We start from the raw sequence: 18,735 nt of genomic DNA on the forward strand, positions 1-18,735 counted from the left end.
GTCATAAATATAAACCAGTTGCCAAGCATCCGAATTTTGATCACATGACCATGGGATGCTGCAACGGTCGTAAGGGCAAAAAACGGTCATAAGTCATTGTTTTCAGCACCATTTAACTTTGAATGGTCACTAAATGGACTATCTTGTAGTGATAGTGGTAGTAGTAATAATAATATTTAATATTTAAAAAAATAACCAGAAAAAGAGCTAAACCACCAAAAAAGGTTATCATAATCCACTCTTCTAATTCCAAAAGGAGCCTAGATTGGAATATGTCCCATGCCACATCACCAGTGGCTGGTAGCGGGGAATAACTATGATTACTGTGATAGTAAAAAATCTCACAGATAAACAAAAACAAAAAAAACAAATGTCAGAAAAAAAATAGAATTACAAATGGTTATTTACAATTAAAACAATGTGTAGCTTGATGGGATTAGTTACTGGAGGTATTTGGAAAATTGTCCAGATAAAGGCTATACTACCTATATTCTACAGAAGATGTTTTCAATAAATCTACAATTCACTTTTTTCATTACTTTCCACTGTTTTTATAAAGTTATGCAGTGATGAAATGAAATCGTTGCATAATTTTTCAAATGTAATTTTGTTGTAAAAGTACTTCCTTTAAAATTATTGTTTTCAAAGAAGCTTACACCTGCCATATGAAGCCTTATTCTCCCAGTTACCACCTAAAAAAACCTGATAAAGGCCTAAATATGAGGGAAACATATATTTATTCATGCTTATGAAATGACAACACATTTTTAATATATTTTAAAATTAAAATATATTTTTAATTTATTTGAATGCTGCCTCCATCACTAAAGTAACTCTAAACATATATTTCTGATACACACACACACACACACACACATTTTCTACAGTATTAGTATATAGCAGTATTTGAGGAGCTGTCACAAAGAAGAAGGGGTCAATTTATTTTCCAAAGCACCAGAAGGCAAGACAAGAAACCATGAATGGAAACTAATCAAGGAGAAAAGCAACCTTGAATTAAGGAGAAACTTCCTAACAGTGAGGACAATTAAACAGTGGAACGGCTTGCCTTCAGAAATTGTAGGTGCCTCATCAATGAATTTTTTTAAGAAAAGACTGGGCAGCCACCTGTCTGAAATGGTATAGGGCAGACATGTCAAACTTGCGACGTCACGTGATGTTGCACGATGTATCGCGACTTTTTCCCCCTTTGCCAGCAATTGGGTGGGTGCGGTTTTGGCTTGATGCATCCGCCCTGCGGGCCGGCAGTTTGACATGCCTAGTATAGGGTCTCCTGCTTGAACAGGGTTGGACTAGAAGACCTCAAAGGTCCCTTCTAGCTATATTCTAATTGTTTGATTGGTTTATTGATTGATTGATTTAGATATACAGAATTCTGGAATGATAGTTTCTCACTGAATGTTAACATTCAAATCAGAATTGTTCTGGAATCTGAAAATCCAGAACAGTCAACTAATGGAAGTACTTTCTTCTATGTTCCCTAGAATTTTTATATTATAATCCATTTTATGACACATGCCATACAGGTGTTTACTTAAGAAAGTAATACCTTTGACTTTCCTGTTAGTTGGCTTCATAACCAGAGTTCTACAATTGCAATCCAAAAGTAGAAAAAGTCACATACTTTCACAATTTTTCCCATTATCCAGACAGTGAGAGTTTTCCTTACCACAACACCAAATTATAAACTATAAATTGATTCTAAGCAAGGGCTTGCCAATAAGTTTTGAACTTATTATCATTTTAACTGTACTTAAGCAACGGTTTCCATGACTCTGTTTGTATTTTTAATAAGTTATGAAAATGATAGCTAAAGGTCACACCATTGTCCAGCTTGAAACAAGCTAGTTGTTTATCACCGGGCATGTGGCCTTTCAAATTTCTATACAAATTTACATTCAAAGAAATTGGGAAGAGAACAAGACTCTTCCTAACTAGTATTGAAAGCCGTTATTTTTCCTTATTAATGGAAATGTTATTGCTTCTGAAAAAGGCTTTCCCCCTGCTGTATTTTCTCCAGTAGTCAGTAGATATTGGAAGTATGAAAAGTTGCAAAGAGTTGGAAAGATTATTGTAACAGGAAAGCCACTCACTCTAATCTCTTGGTCATCCTGTAATATAAGCAAAGCCAACATACTGATAGCTATGAAAATTTCTTTGAAATATCCTTATTCCTCAAACTTATTTCTAAATAAATTTTAATTCATCACCCCTAATAAAATAAATAAATAGGAAAAAAAAGGAAGGTTCTGAATTTTGTTGTGTAATCCTAGTTATTTATTCAGCAATACAGTGAAACAGGAGTCTCTTTCATGGTAACACAATGGTAATGCCACCATATGATTACAAAAAAGCATAACTGCGTATCTAGTAAGAAACTGTATTTAACCCTCTGCATAACCACCTCAAAATTTCTATTAAGACTAGGTTACATATCTTGGGCATCATTTTTTTTTTCATGTATGTCTCTCCCAGCCATCCCTTGCAGTTCCATCAAGAGTTTGTACGTATTGACTTTTGAAGCAATTTGGCTTGCTGCATTCTGCTCGCTGGTAATCATATCCTGGACATTTTCCCTTTCCAAATAATTTTCAGTAATATAGATACCATCATCTAAGTACCCTTTCCATTAAGTTGCAGGTACCACTGATGTTCAAACTCTGAATATCATACAACATGCATCTATGCCTCTGATGGAATTCTGCTGTTGCCATCCTTCATTTAAAGGCCCTGTCAGATGACCATTCACTGTAAAGTTGAACATAGATGTTTATATCACTGCTGCAGAATATAACCAATGTCAAGTACAAGAAATTTTTAAATTTATTCTCATTAAACAAGAGGTACAGTATGTATGGGAAGAATTACACTGATAGCTCTGCCTTGATTATGCTGAGCCTATTTCATTGATATCTGGTACATTTTTGCAAAATCACACCCAACGTGAAGTCGTCAAAGGAGAAATGGTGCGATGTTGCTGTCCTTTTCTACATATGAAAAACCAGAAGTTTCAAATCCCACTCAGTTCAGTAAAAACCCAGATGTTGGAAATCTCTGTGTTTGCTCCGGGGTTGAAATGTTCTACCTTGTTTGTTTCTCCTGTATTGTTTGGCTGGGACAAAGTTTTGCTGCTAAATAGGTGGAATCGCATTGCGAGAGTAATATCTCCAGGAATGCTTTAAAACAAATTCTTCTTAAGACTAAACTAGCCTGCCAACGCTTCTCTACTCTGCATCCTTCTTATTTTTTCTCATTGTTGTGGTGCTGAGTCATTTCCTGGTTCCTGCTCCCTCAGTCTGTACCTTTTCTCTGTGTTTCTCCTGTCTGCTTTCATAGCACTTAAGCTCCACAGGCTTTGTTACAGCCAGCAACTGACTTTGAATGGAAACCTGGCTGTTCTGCAGTTCTTGTACAAGTCCAAAATCTTTTCCTTACTTCTCCAGTGCTCTATTCCCTTTCCAAATAATTGTGTTGAATGCATCAGGGCAGGCAAGTCAGAGCAATGGACAAAATGCATTTGCATTTTGAAGTTGTATCTCTAACTCTGCCTCTTTACATGCAACATCATGACGGACCATGCACTGAGATTTCACAAGGCGTGTTTGTCAAAAATAGACACGAGTCACTTGGATTGTGGTTGTATGTATGTATGTATATATATATATGTGTAGGTCTTTGGTTGTTCGGGTTTTCTCCCACGTTTTCTCCCACATTGCTGCTCAAAGCACAAGCTGAAAGCACCAGCCTGAAGATGACGAATGGGACTTCGTCGAAACGTCGCCAAGACACTTCCAATTTTACGTGGGAGAAAACCCGAACAACCAAAGACCTACATACAAATACCCGCGAAAACCTCAGAAAACAAATATCGAACCTCTACGGGGAGGAAATCCACCATCTGACCAGGACCTATGAAAAACTTGAAGTCCAAAGAGCTTCCATTTTATGTGACCTCACATTCCTACGCAACTGCCGAGATCAAAATCTAATCCCCACATGTTTCCAACTGAAATTCCACTCCAACTCTGCAGCCACCAAACGGATCCTGAAAAGAACAGAATTGGCCCTAATCAGAAATGAACTTCACACAAAAAGATTCCTCCTAGACCGAATTAACAAAGATCTCCTCACACTCCACCTCAAACTCAGCAACAAGATCCACCCTGCACTTTGGGACAAATCCAAACAACTCGCCGTCTGGAGAGCCGAAACACAGACCACCCTCAAGACAGATACACACACCAACAAACTCCGAAGACTACAAGAACGCCAGAAACAAACCCCTCCTCCCTCACAGCCACACATGAAACAAACAGTGCATAACATCTCAGATAGGATCCTCACCAAAGCCGAAACCAATGTCCTTTCCAAAGGATTCAACTTTGCAGTCGCTCCCAAACACATCCCCACTGAAACCATTATATGTGGAGTTGAAACCAGCCTGACCAAAATCAACCCCGACGACGCAACACATTACTGCTCAAAGCACAAGCTGAAAGCACCAGCCTGAAGATGACGAATGGGACTTCGTCGAAACGTCGCCAAGACACTTCCAATTTTACGTGGGAGAAAACCCGAACAATCAAAGACCTACATACAAATACCCGCGAAAACCTCAGAAAACATATATATATATATATATATATATATGGAATAAACAAACATTAGGGTTGGGCAGTTCAGCGACGACATCTGAAATCTGTAAATATTAACTAACAATGCAAACCTGGTTCTGAGGCTTCCTTGCATTGTAGAAAAACCAACATGCATCTCTCTGTTCTCTCTGAAGCTAAAAAAAAAAAAGATTAATAACACAGACATTCCAAGTTTAACAAGGCATGGGGATATTTATGCATTTATTAGTGGGGTGAATATTATAGACCACGTGTTTAGCATGCTACTTTAGAAATATAGTTGAAGGAGAGATCTGATCTTGTTTCTTAATTGAAAGAAGTAGAGGGCTGCTGGATTTCTTAAAAATGTATTTACAGGGGAAGGGGATCCCAATCATGCACCGTTAAAATGAATTTCTTGAAGGCTAAGCAAAAAAAATATATGCTGCATCATTGATAGATGGTAAATTTGGTAAACCGTTTCAAGGGATTGGTATCTTGGTGTGTTAAATAGTTAAAGCTGGAATTTAGTCCATCAATTATATCCATTTCAACAGCAGCTTCTCACTCTTTTTAGTCCTTTGGTGTTTTGCTAATTATGATGGAACTGCTTCTTGAAGTGACAGCTACCCACTCATAGCAGAGGTAAAAAAAACAAAAAACACCATCCTGATGGTACCACTACATCTTCAAGGTGAGCTGTGACCGTTGTAATTTTAATCTTAAGGACCTATGGGAAGATGGAATGGCAAGCAATAGTTAGATCATCTTGCATTTCCTCTCCCTCTTGAAGTTTCCAGAGCTTTGCTACGTAATATCATGGCATTTGTTCCTTGAGGGGCATTGGTGGCCCTTCTTTGCCAAAGTAACAGTTTAGGCGGGAGGAATTTCTCTCTAAATCCCAGTGTATTTCATCCTCCAAATAGTTGCTAGAGCCAGAGCTTGCTATTTCATTTTGCCCTCAGGTTTAAGCAAATACTGTATCTCTCTCTTAAAAACCATTATTCAGCACAGCAATACTGTTCACACAGGGAAAGTATTTTCATGGCAGAAGAAGAGACGTAAGAGATTTCAGACCAAAAATGTAAGCATACCCAACTTCAATTTGTAGGACCCATTTGAGAATCTGAACATGACTATTGGCAGCTCCTGAGAAAATCTCAGTGGAAATGGTTCTTGCAATCCAGTGATATTTTCACGCTATGCAAGTACATAAAAAATATTGCCCAGTGATGCTATTTATACTGAATTCTGAGTTTGTTCAACAATAATATCTTAAAAGATGGATAAAACTCTGTCTTATACTTTGAGATAAATCCAGTTTGTAAAATGTGAGTAATTTTTTTTTCTTTTTTAAATCATACATTAATAATTTAGATTGCATTAATGCATTAATAGTTTAAATCAGCTTAATGGAATGTTTTTAAATTAACAGAAGTATTGTAAATAATTTAGGAGAATATAAATTATCTAAAATTTCAAAACAGCAATATGTTTAATTCAAACATCTTTTTGAGTTTACTATTTGTTCCAGACACCTTCCAGACATCTAAAACTCTTAATCAATTAATAACACTGAAATACATTTTGGATAACTCTAAATCTGCAATCCTTTTTATAAACAGTGAAAGAATATTGAAAACTGATATTAATTATTTGCGAGAACATTGGAATTAAACAAATGGAAGACCCCCATGTTAACAAACAAATAGTTAAGGCTCTTTAAGAAGCTAGATATATCTCTTGCAATTTGAAGATGAGATTAATTCAACAAAATGCATTCTTTAACTTCTTCTACCCATTCCAAAGAATGTATTGTCAGCCCCAGTATGCTGAAAATGTAAAATGATAGGCGGGGAGACCTTTATATAAACTATACGTATGATAAGAGCTTGTCTCACAATTAATGCATTTTGATTTAATGTCCATAAATTGTCAATGTGGTTTTGGGAAGTGGATGTGGTTGAAAAGTGTGAAGGTGGTTTGGAATTATATATGTAGAAAATGTACACAATTTCAGCACAAAATGTAGAAATTATCAATACTGTATATGAATGACTATGGAGCTTAACCAAAAAAAAGACTACTCTTTTGCAAAGGGAAGAAGGTGCCATTCCAGATTTATAGTGTTTGATTGATAATATGTGTTTCTATTGTCTGGCTCTGTGTTATGGAAAGATTGACCCATATTACTCTGTGTCACGGGTGTCAAACTCACCATGTCACCTGACGTGTCGCGATGTATTGCAACTTTTTTTGCATTGCTGGAGCTGGGTGGGCACGGTCTCTGCATGATGCAACCGGCCCTCAGGCCAGCAGTTTGACACCCCTGCTCTGTGTGATCAAGATTTGTTGCGCTGCTTAAATGCTTAAAAAGTACTCTGTTTAAAAACTGAGGTGATTTCCACATGTATTACAGTATGTTCTTGCTTCTTTCTTCTCTTGGCTTGTGTTATTTTTTTTAATGTTTTCTCTGATTTTTCCCATCTACTAACTAAAACAATAAAAATGCAAATAACTACACAGAACTCTTTTTACTAGTGTTTAGTAGCTGTCCAGAGTCTTGCATTCTACATATGGGAGCCCTAACCTCACTACCAGATCAAGACTGTGAGTAAACTTACATGAGAGGAAGCAACTCCTAAAGTAAAGATAAGTATGGTGGGAACTGAAGCTGGCTCAGATGCAGGCTGGAAACAACTAGGACTACTTCTTGCTAGGCAGGTATGCCATTATTGCATAGCTAATGCTTATATGTTTTGTCACACTCTGGCATAACTGAAGTTTCCAAAACTTCTTCAGCTGTGATGAATAGCCTGCAGTCATTCAATCTGATTTCAGCTTTGCCTTGTTAGAAATGGAGGCAGTTATCACAGCAGCTATTGTGGCACTGTGCTTGAACTGCTGCTTGCATAAGGAGAGGGGAAGAAAAGATGCCAACAGTTCTTTGTTTGGTGAGAAAGAGCAATGGAGACTACTGGAACTCTTAAAATGCCAGGCTTTAGGCTAATTATCTGTGGATCATTGGTGCCCTCTAGTGTTTACACAAAAGTAGAACTTTCTACCAGCACCACAATCCCAGAGAAACTGCTTGTAACTGGACAACTTAGAGCAGTGTTTCTCAACCTTGACAATTTTAAGGCATGTGGACTTCAACTCCCAGAATTCCACAGCCAGCTGTGGAATTCTGGGAGTTGAAGTCCACATGCCTTAAAATTGTCAAGGTTGAGAAACACTGACTTAGAGAGAACAAATACTGTCTGATACAATAATAGCAGCAGCTTTCTCTTCTGTCTTTTGGGGAAAACAGTCCCACAAAGTAATGTTCCCCTGCCAGGAGTCGTTCCAAATCAGTAACATACAGGGCCTCTTCAGGCCTGCTGTCTTCCACCCTAGCAGTGGAAGAGCAGGATGGATGTACTAACTCTTCCCACTGGGCCCCATTAATGTCCCTGTTTTCACTATCATAATCACATAAAGCAGTGGTTCTCAACCTGTGGGTCGGGACCCCATTTGGGGTCGAATGACCATTTCACGGGGGTCACTAAACCATGCTGTCCGCCATTTTTTCCCTTTTCCCTAGCTGTCCTACTCCCTCTTATTGGTGGCCACACCCACTTGGGGGTCACCACAACATGGGGAACTGTATTATGGGGTCACGGCATTAGAAAGGTTGAGAATCACTGACATAGAGAATGCAGCAGGGACTTTCTGCATCCATTGAAGGCCTCCCCCCACCGCCAAGTTGAAATCTCTCTGCCCAGCCTTGAACCAGCAAAACAACAGGGAACATTTGCTGATCTCTTTGCAATTCATTTCTCTATTCTGATGCCAGACACAGCCAGTCAGTTGACTTCTCTCCAGGGAAATGAGCAATAAAGCTCAAGAGCTTTTACAGTATATACATGAGACTGTCCTTGGATGGAAAAACAAGGGGGGGGGGGAGAAACAGGACTTCAACATCAGTTCAGCTAAGGACGGTAGGACAGCTTATCATGCACTGGCGATATAGCCCGAAGAATGTATGTTACCATGAATGTTTTTTACCAATACTTGAAAATGGAGAAAGACCCAAAAGATTCTCCAAACAATATTTGAAAAAGAGCTACTTCCACCAGCTTTTACTATAATGATCCTGAAAATGTTCTGTATTTTGCTTTTACCTTTCACAACACTCTAAAAGGTTATAATGGGCTGTACAATGAACAATACTACACTGCATACTGTATTTCAGTCACTGTTTGATGGAATGTATAAGTAATAGAAATTCATACCGCATAGAGCAAGCCAGCCCAACTTCAAAATATCATCTCGATCCATTACTCATTGACAATATATTGAATTCAAGTGAAAACATTTATTTTCAGTAAATTACAATATGACAAAAATAGATACTTTGTGACAGAAACTGAAAACATGTGTCTTTAGAATGTTACCCACAAGTCCTCTGAATGAGTGGGCGTTCTGCTAACGCACAGCAGTACTCTCTGTTTCCATCCTGATTTCAGTCCTAAAAATAGGTTGCAAGAGGAGCTCTTTCATAATCAAAGAAATAGTGCTAAATAAATACTATCAAAGACATTCTATAGCTATCTATATAGTACTAAAACTCTTGTATCTATAACCTTTAATTGGGTGACACAGTGCATCATAGGGCCACAATTTTTGAACCAAGGTAGTACTTCAAATGGTCTAACTTACAGAATGCATCCAAAATCCGGGACTCATTCAAATTCAAATTTGGCAAATTTGTGGTTGCTTCAGTGCTGCCATGCTGCAGCCTGGGGGTTCAGTAGACTGGTATCACATTCTAGCCCTCCAGAAGCCAGGTAGATTGATCTCAATATCACTCCCATTTCCACTGATTTTTGCCCTTTATCATTCTACTTCTCTATATAGGTAGGAAATATCTTTGCAACGATGATCCAAAAGATCACCAATTGCCTAGCCTTCAGACTAAAACCTTTGCATTGTATCAAAATTAGATGGTCACAGTCTCTTTCTGGAGTTGTAGAAAGGAGAAGAAGAAGAAGAAGAAGAAGAAGAAGAAGAAGAAGAAGAAGAAGAAGAAGAAGAAGAAGAAGAAGAAGAAGAAGAAGAAGAAGAGGAAGAAGAGGAAGAAGAGGAAGAAGAAGAAGAAGAAGAAGAAGAAGAAGAAGAAGAAGAAGAAGAAGAAGAAGAAGAAGTAGTAATAATTTTTTTAAAAGGTAATACAGAAGTGGTTACGGTTAGTTTGAAAAACTAACAAGGATTGGACATGGCAGGGATGTTCCAGAGTGTTTTGTGGTTTGCATTTGTCCATTTCCCTCATCCACAACATATTTTGCAAACAGCCCTGCTTTTGTGATATGGTGATAGCACCTGAGCTTTCAATGAGCAGGAAACATTCCTAGAGAATCTGTTCCCTTGAGCTGGTGGACATTGGCAACTCTGATCTAATCCAGAAGAGCAGGCTATAAAAATGTCCAGGTCATCTTAGGACATTCCCGGCATAACAACTGAGTCTACTGTATCTGATGCCCAGCTTCTGACTTTCATTCAGAAGCTGCCAAGGCCCAGCACTAATGATAACTCATGTTCTCCTCCACTATATAAATAGAACTGTCCCAACTATTAGCAGCATATTTTCTATGTCACAAAAGGTCATTATTGTTAAATTTGCTGTTCGTATAATGTTATGGGAAAGATGAGCTTATTGAGATTTTCTATCTCAAATAGATATTACAGTGGTTAGAATGCAGTATTGCAGGCTAACTCTGCCGACTGCCAGCAGTTCAATTCTCACCGGCTCAAGGTTGACTCAGCCTTCCTTCTTTCCGAGGTCAGTAAAATGAGGAGCCAGATTGTTGGGGGCCATAGGCTGACTCTAAACCCCTTAGAGAGGACTGTAAAGCACTGTGAAGCAGTATACAAGTCTAAGTGCTGTTGCTATTACATATCTGGGCTGCAAAAATCTGAACAATCATACATGGCAGGGTGCTACCCAGCTTTTTCAAAAACATCATCAAAAAAATGTATTGGGGATCATCTTTTTATATGCATGTCTTAATTTGTTTGGATTATGATGAAAGCGAGAGCCCCAATCTTACCTTGACTGTTGCAGGAAAAGCTAAAGCTGGGAAGTGTTGCACCTGGTTGAGTAGTTCAATGGAAGAACACCAATCTGGGGCATCAGGCTAGACTGGGGAACCAAAGAAGGCCATGACAAACTCATTACTGTACATATTATTGCCAAACAAACTGTCCATGTGTTGATCAGGGGTCAAACATGACTCAAAGTAGAATCACATATCAACAAAGGGTGCAACAGAAGTATTTAGCTGAGAAAAGTATGGATACTTGAATGGGAGTTGAAAAAAATTGTTAGTAGTCCCTGAAAGAGAAGAATCTAGTACTTTCCCTTTTAAAAGTTCTGTATGTGTGCCTTCAAAACAGTGTTGACTCCTGGCAACTGTCTGGAGTGATCTCGGCAATTTTCTTGGCAAGGTTTTTTAGAAGTGGTTTCCCAGTGCCTCCTTCCTAGGGCTGAGAGAGAGTAAGTGGCCCAAATTCACCCAGTTATATTTGTGCCCTAAGGTGGGATTAAAACTCATAGTCTTCCACTTTTTAGCCTGGTGCCTTAACCATTACACAAAACTGTCTCTCCATAAATTTTAAGTTGTCCCAAAAAGAACAGATGAGTTTTTCCCATCCTTCCTGTGATGTCCCTTCCCCATTGTAAGGGGGAGGCTGACTGCATGTTCTCTGGGCACCAAGATGTACAGAGTTAGAAGGAGTGTTGAAATGCACTTATTCTTTGGAAAGTAACAGTTGAAGCAATTGAATCAATCCTTCCCCATTCTCCTACCCCTTTTAATCACATACAGTGTTAGGCTGAGGACTACCTTAGTATAGGTGGATTATGAGGTATTAGGGCATCAGGCACCAAGAAGCCAGTCTATCTCTGTACATCCAAAGCTGTTTTAGCTCACCAAGTACTTTAGGGCAGGCATCCCCAATCCTAGCCTATTCTCAACTGGGCTGTTGGCTGGCATGCATGTGCAGTTCAACTTGCGCAAGCAATCGAGCTTCGTGTGCATGGGCGTGTGTGCTGGCCCACCTCTCGTGCAAGTCAAGCTGCACGTGTGTGCATGCCAGCCCACCACTCACATGGCCCGGTTCTCTTCTTCTCACAGCCAGGCTGCCAAGCTGCAAAGGTTGGTGACCACTGCATTAGGGCTACTCTTTTGGAGATGCAAAAATTCATTTGATGGCAGCAAAGAGATACAACCATTTGATGGCAGCAAAGAGATACAGGTAGTCCTTGCTTAACAATCACAATTGGGACTAGCAATTCCATTGCTAAGTGACATAGTCATTAAGCAAGACATAATGAGACTGTGACTTATGATTTTACTGCTGGCTTCTCCATTGAGTCAACTTGTTGGAAGCAGCCATGAAGCACACAAATAGTAATCATATGATCACATGTGGGATGTTGTTATAGTCATAGGTGCAAGGACCAGGCATAAACTTACAAGGTAACTTCGAATAGTTGCTAAACAGGCTAGTTATTAAGTGAGGACTACCTATACTGAAAATTAACCTTTAATTGTTATCTAATAGTTGTCTGGACATGAATGTTATTCCAATTGGCTGAGGAGGCTGTACTACATACATTCAGAATAATTGTGGTTTCTAGACTTCCCGCTTGAAATTCCTTTCATGGTCAGCTTGATCCATTTGCTGTGTGGAAAATGGAAACAATGCAACATTAATCAAACCCGTTATAAAGACAATGAATTCCTTCCTCTATCAAATGCTGGTTAAGAATGAATTTTTTTTCCTGAACATATCCAGTTTAACAAGTGATGTCTTTGTTTGGAATGTGGATGTTTTGACTATGATCTTGCTAATGGAAAAATTAGATGAACACATAGAAAATAATTTTCAATAAACCCTTCCCTGTAGCACAATGCTCACACATTAATATAGTTTGCTGAAGGCTTCATTCTGCCTGACAAAGAATTGGATATAATGTGCATTGCTGCTGGCTGTAAAATGAACAATATGTTAGTAGTTTTGAGGAACATAGAATATAGTACATAAAATAAAAGGGTTGGAAGGGACCTTAGAGGTCTTCTAGTCCAACCCCCTGCTCAAGCAGGAGACCCTATCTCTAGCATCCTGGACAAATGGCTGTCCAATCTCTTCTTGAAAACTCTAGTGATGGAGCACCCACAACAGGCAAGCTGATTACTTGTTACTTGTTCTCACTGTCGGGAATGAGAAATTTCTGAGAAAGCAGAACAACTTCACTCAAGTTAGTGTCCTTCAGATATGTTATACTGCCATTCAAAATTCACAGGTATTATGACATGCCTTCAGGAGAATGAAAACATAAGGATGAGTCCCCAGGAAAAATGCCACCAAATCGTGGTATCCTTCTTTATGGTGAGGAAAGCATGTTTGGGTTGCAACCAGATGGCCTCTGGCACCATTTGACCCATGCTGTGGCTATTTATTTATTTAAGCTAGTTCATTTATCTGCAGTCCAAGACCAACACAAAAATGAAGTGCAATAAATACAATAAGTAGAAGGAGGGAAATGGCATAAAAATCCTGAAATGGTTAATAATGTAAAGGAGACGCTGGTGGGTTTGTGAAGCCAATCTTCACGTAGGTGTCTGAGAACTGATCACATTAGAAAAAGAGCAGCAATCTCATAATCACAGAAGCAGTCAAAATTACTGACCACTGGAGATTCAACCTCCATTGTGTACATAGCAGGCATTTTAATAGCACAGGTGAAATAGCTTCAACCTCCATATATGAAAACAGAGAAGAACAGCAATTCTAAAAAAAGTTAGCGTATCTGCCTATTGTCATCCTAATGAGCGGTATGTCCCAATTCATGCCAGAATGGAGTCTCTTGTGAGGAACATATATAGGATATTAAGAAAATATCTAAGGACAGCCCAGGGGGTGGGACAGCAGTTACACTGCAGAGAGAGACCAGGAAACTCGGACATTGTCAGTTTGAATCCCTGAGTTCAATTCAACCAGAGGTCTGTCTTTCTTTCTTTCTTTCTTTCTTTCTTTCTTTCTTTCTTTCTTTCTTTCTTTCTTTCTTTCTTTCTTTCTTTCTTTCTTTCCTACCTACCTACCTACCTACCCACCTACCTGTCCTATAAGAGATAATATCAGTACAGATAGTCCTTGACTTACAACCACAATGGAGCCCAAAATTTCTCCTGCTAACCAAGACAATTATTAAGTAAATTTTGCCCCATTTTATGACCTTTCTTCCCACATTGTTAAGTGAATCACTGCAGTTGTTAAGTTAGCAACATGGCTTCCCCATTTACTTTGCTTATCAGAAGGTTGAGAAAAGTCATCACATGACCTCTGGACTCTGCAACTGTCATAAATACATGCCAGTTGCTAAGTGTCTGAATTTTGATCACATGACTATGGGGATGTGCCACAGTTGTAAGTGTGAAAAACAGTCATACGTCACTTTTTTCAGTGCCATTGTAACTTCAAATGGCCACTAAACAATAGCTGTAAGGCAAGGATTATCAGAAAGCAGACAATTAAAATTTCTTCACTTAACAAGTAATGTTCAACATAACATTATTAAAAGCTAACCAGCACACTAAATTGTTTCTGTGATATATATTAAAAAGTATACAGCTTTGAGTCACAGTTTTAACCAGGCCAAGGGAAAAAAAGTACTGGCAAGGAAAGGTCACAATATGCCAAGTCATCATTAATTTCTCTCCTTAGGGTAGAACTAAACCTGTCTGGCAAGGTGAGATGGACAAGGAAGTTCCCCAAAATACTTGTTCCAGACAGAATTTGAGTCAGCAAGTTCCTCATTAAGCCTTAAAGGGGATGCAGCCTAAATCTGACTATATGAAAGCAATAGAAGTTGGCTGGGAAATACAAGTTATAATTTTTAATTGCTGGGAATTTTAAAAGTTAGACTAGGGAACAACATTGGGGCTCTTTTACAGCATTACAATGTTTATGCTGTTCCTTGAGGTTGGGAGACTCATGGAAAAGTTTTAAATATACTTTCTAAGGAGAAAAGGCAAAAATATGATTTAGAGAACAGAACTTGGGATCAATAAAAACCATTGCCTTTTGGGCACCTTGTTTCCCAGTTCCCTGCTAGTAATAATAACAACTTAATCTCCCTCAAGTCTTGGCACAATATTATCATGGTCTATTTACTGCATCCTAAAGTAGCAAACTCCACATCTCACTTCTTCAAGAATCTTCTCTCTGAATGACCCCCAATTTCATCTTCTGAAGTCCCAAAATTAATCCGTCAACTGACAACGCCCCAGGAAAAACTTTAGTTTTACAACATTCTTAAAACTACATTTTGTACGATGGTCTCCTATGCTAGCCCCACTTTCCACAGCTATAAATAACTCACATATTGTATATCCCTAATGATTGGCTTCATTCCAATTTTCTACCAGCTGGTCTGTTCAAGTTCCAAAAGGCATCTCTTGCGATCGTTAAATCCGCACGTTAATTTGGAAATAGCTATGCCTAGCAGCCAGTAAATTATTTATTAAAGCCAAAGTTTTTAAAATTGCAGGAATTAGGCCAGGCAGTTTTTTAAAAAAAAGAAAAAGAAAAAAGCAGACCTGATACTCTTTTGGGACAATGCTAATCTTTGCTGCACAGAAGATTGAATCAAAGCTGGAAAGAGAACCAGTTGTGTGTTGCTGGTTCTGTCTTGACAGGTCCTCCCACTGGTGCTGCCAGCAAGGGCCTTTTTGTCATCACACTTTTACTGTGTTTACAGTGTTCTTTGTGGGGTGGGGGGGATGCATTTTGCCCACTCCATTCTTGTGGTCCTTAAAGAGGGGGCAGTGATATCTTTGGATAGGCTTTCAATATTCTATTAATACATAACCAAAAGTAGCATTCCTTGAATCTCTGGGAAGTCTGTTTCTTGATCTGGCCTAACTCAAATAGCTAACAGTCAAGTGGCAGAATAGGGATTAGCAAGCACACTTTTCAAGTATAGTTCAAGGAATAGAGGATGGCACTTTAACAGTTTGCTCTGTGGATAGGATCATCAGGTGTGGCAATACATTTTATGCTATTGGCCAAAGGAGTAAAGGACTATAGAACATCTTAACTGAGTAGAGCTCTTGGCAAACAAGCCCTTACTGTATACCTGTATACTGTATACTGCACGAGTCAGAAAGAGGGCTGAGTAAATATCTACAGACCCCTCACATGGACATAAATTATTTCAACTCCTCCCTTCAGGATGTTACTATAGGGCATTGCATGCAAAACCAACAAGATACAAAGACAGTTTTTCCCCCAATGCCATCACTCTTCTAAACACCTAATTCCCATAGTACTGTCTTATGCCTAAGGATATTTACCCATGTAGTAGGGCTGTATTGTTAGTATCCTTCTCATCTTTTCTATTTCCAGTATCTTCTCCTATTGGTATCTTATGATTTATCACTTTATTGATTGTACCTTATGGTTTATTATTGTATCTTATGATTTATGATTTATCACTTTGTTGTTTGTATGTACACTGAGAGTTTAAGCACCGGAGACAAATTCCAATCATGTGTCCAATCACATTTGGCCAATAAAGAATATTCTGTTTTATTCTATTCTATTGAGAGTGATTTCCAGTTCCAGGCTTTGTTTTCTAACTCACAGAAATCTTCTAGATCTTCTTGCAGATTACGGCATTGGCTTGAAATAGGATACAGATAGTCTTTCCATAGATAAAAAGCAACTGTTGCATCTTGATTGTAGATATTATTTTTATTCTACTACTGTATTTATAGTTGACAATTTTAACACGGTCCCTGTTGAGTACAAACCAGGATGTTGGATTTTCTTTCTTTATTTTTATAATGCTGGGTAAGAAATGTAAACAGAGAAAAACTGTTCAAGCTGACTGGAACTGAATCTCGCCATTAGTTCATTGCTTTTCTGTAAGTCCTTTATTATAATACAATAGGCAGCTTATGAATTGTTTTGATTTATTAATCTTGCATTTACTTTTATATTAATAATTAAGTAGTAATATTTCAGTACTATAATGACCTATCCAATGCCTTGAGAGAAAAGACTGTCATGCTTTCATGATAGAAATAGCAGTCAACTTACTACTGATTTTCCAGCTATGGGCTACCTTCACATGTGCACTGGCTGCTAATGGGAATCTTCCCTTCCTATGTATCTCCATCCATTTCTTCCTCCATTTCTTCCAGTCATCTGTCCTAAATGCAAAGTGGAAACTTCCCAAAATTCTGCAGCAATTTAGGAGAGGAGGAAGGATTCTTTCCTCTGTGCATTAGACTTTTAGTGAAATAAATTGAAATCCCTGTAATTGTTTCTGGAACCTGAACACGGCATGGGAGGTATCAGACCATATAAGAAGTATGTTACCACTTACTTTCCATCTCCAAGAATTCCTGGAAAGATCCCAAGGATTCCTTGGAGGAATTTTTCCCATACCTTTGCTCTGTAATCCTTTTAATTGAGATAACGTGAGCTGAACCTCAAGACCTGCCATGCTATTATTATTAAACACCCTCCCCCCATCTGAAAAAAAAAAGTTTGTGCATACAGGTAGTCCTCGACTTATGACCACAACTGAGCCCAAAATTTCTGTTGCTAAGTGAAATGGTTGTTAGGTGAGTTTTGCTCCATTTTATGACCTTTCTTGCCACATTTATTAAGCGAATCACTGTTAAGTTAGTAACAGGGTTGTTAAGTGAATCTGGCTTCCTCCTTGACTTTATGTTTGTCAGAAGGTCACAAAAAAGGATCATGTGATCCAGGAACACTGCAACCATCATAAATATATGCCAGTTGCCAAGCATTTGAATTCCACAGAGATGTTGTGATGGTCATAAGTGTGAAAAACAGTCACAAGTCATTTTTTTCAGTACCATTGTAACTTTGAACAGTCACTAAACAAATATTTGTAATTTGAGGACTACCTAAACAGTATATATATATAGGTCTTTGGTTATTCGGGTTTTCTCCCACGTCAAATTGGAAGTGTCTTGGTGACGTTTCGACAAAGTTTCATTCGTCATCTTCAGGCTGGTGTTTTCGGCTTTGTGCTCCTAGAAGCACGAAGCCGAAAACACCAGCCTGAAGCTGACAAATGAAACTTTGTCGAAACATTGCCAAGACACTTCCAATTTGACGTGGGAGAAAACCCGAATAACCAAAGACCTATATACAAACACCCACGAAAACCTCAGGAGTCTCCAAAGTAATGACACTCAGTTCACGGAGGAGGAGCTAAATAAATGCCACCATATCTCACCTAATAGGCTTTTTTTCTGAGGTAAAATTTCATGCAATCTCTTTATGCTAACTTGGTTCACTGAGGATCTTGGTACCTCCAAGTAGATAGATAGATAGATAGATAGATAGATAGATAGATAGATAGATAGATAGATAGATAGAAGATATGGAAGCATCGTTATTTTTATTTGTACTTTTTTTTAATCTAAGCAAATAGATTGAAAGAGGCCAACCCAACAAATTCACTTTCAAAAATGCAGTGAGCATAAAAATGTAACCTAGGCCATGACTCAGCATTCATTCGAATTCCAAGTTTACCAAAAAAAAAAAAAAAAAAAAATCCAGGACTTTTGCACTTTATGGTAATGAACAAGTTGTTCCTTCTTTCTAGCTAAACATTTATCTTCATTTCATTTCCTCCTTTCCAGCCTCTGCAGTAAAGGAAACTTTTCAGAGAGTGAACAAAAATTGGAACTGAAAGAGGAATCTTTGAAAATGGAAGATAAGAAAATCATAAATATGACCACAGCTCGGTGGGTGATTAAAATCACTTACTTCCTGACGGCTCTGGATCTGACCTGCATGTTTATGCAGTTTGGGATTGTTCCAGTGAGTACAAAGTGTGAATGCCTGCTGCCTGTTCAGTTACTGCTTGAAACCATGGCATGTTTCTTGATACTACTAGGTAGAAATCCATTTAGCCATGTCACCTCAGATAAATTAAATTATATGAACTAATATTTGTTCTGCAAAAGTTATTCTCATTACCTTACTAGCTCATAAGGATGGGTTTAATGCAGTG

General features: G+C 38.4%; 1 protein-coding gene across 1 annotated transcript in view; it reads left to right on the forward strand.

The window, feature by feature from the left end:
- Window positions 1-7,488: 7,488 nt before the first annotated feature.
- The window catches only part of SLC22A18 (solute carrier family 22 member 18), an 82,620-nt gene continuing 71,373 nt past the window's right edge, over window positions 7,489-18,735 (forward strand). Inside the window, exons 1-4 of the mRNA XM_039350812.1 lie at window positions 7,489-7,585; window positions 9,531-9,603; window positions 9,788-9,838; window positions 18,362-18,542. Of these exons, the coding sequence (XP_039206746.1) occupies window positions 7,489-7,585; window positions 9,531-9,603; window positions 9,788-9,838; window positions 18,362-18,542 (402 nt within the window). The remainder of the gene's footprint in view (window positions 7,586-9,530; window positions 9,604-9,787; window positions 9,839-18,361; window positions 18,543-18,735) is intronic.

The sequence above is a fragment of the Crotalus tigris genome, unplaced genomic scaffold (assembly GCF_016545835.1).
Source record: "Crotalus tigris isolate CLP2741 ecotype Arizona unplaced genomic scaffold, ASM1654583v1 scf7180000018354.2857554, whole genome shotgun sequence".
NCBI lineage: Eukaryota > Metazoa > Chordata > Lepidosauria > Squamata > Viperidae > Crotalus > Crotalus tigris.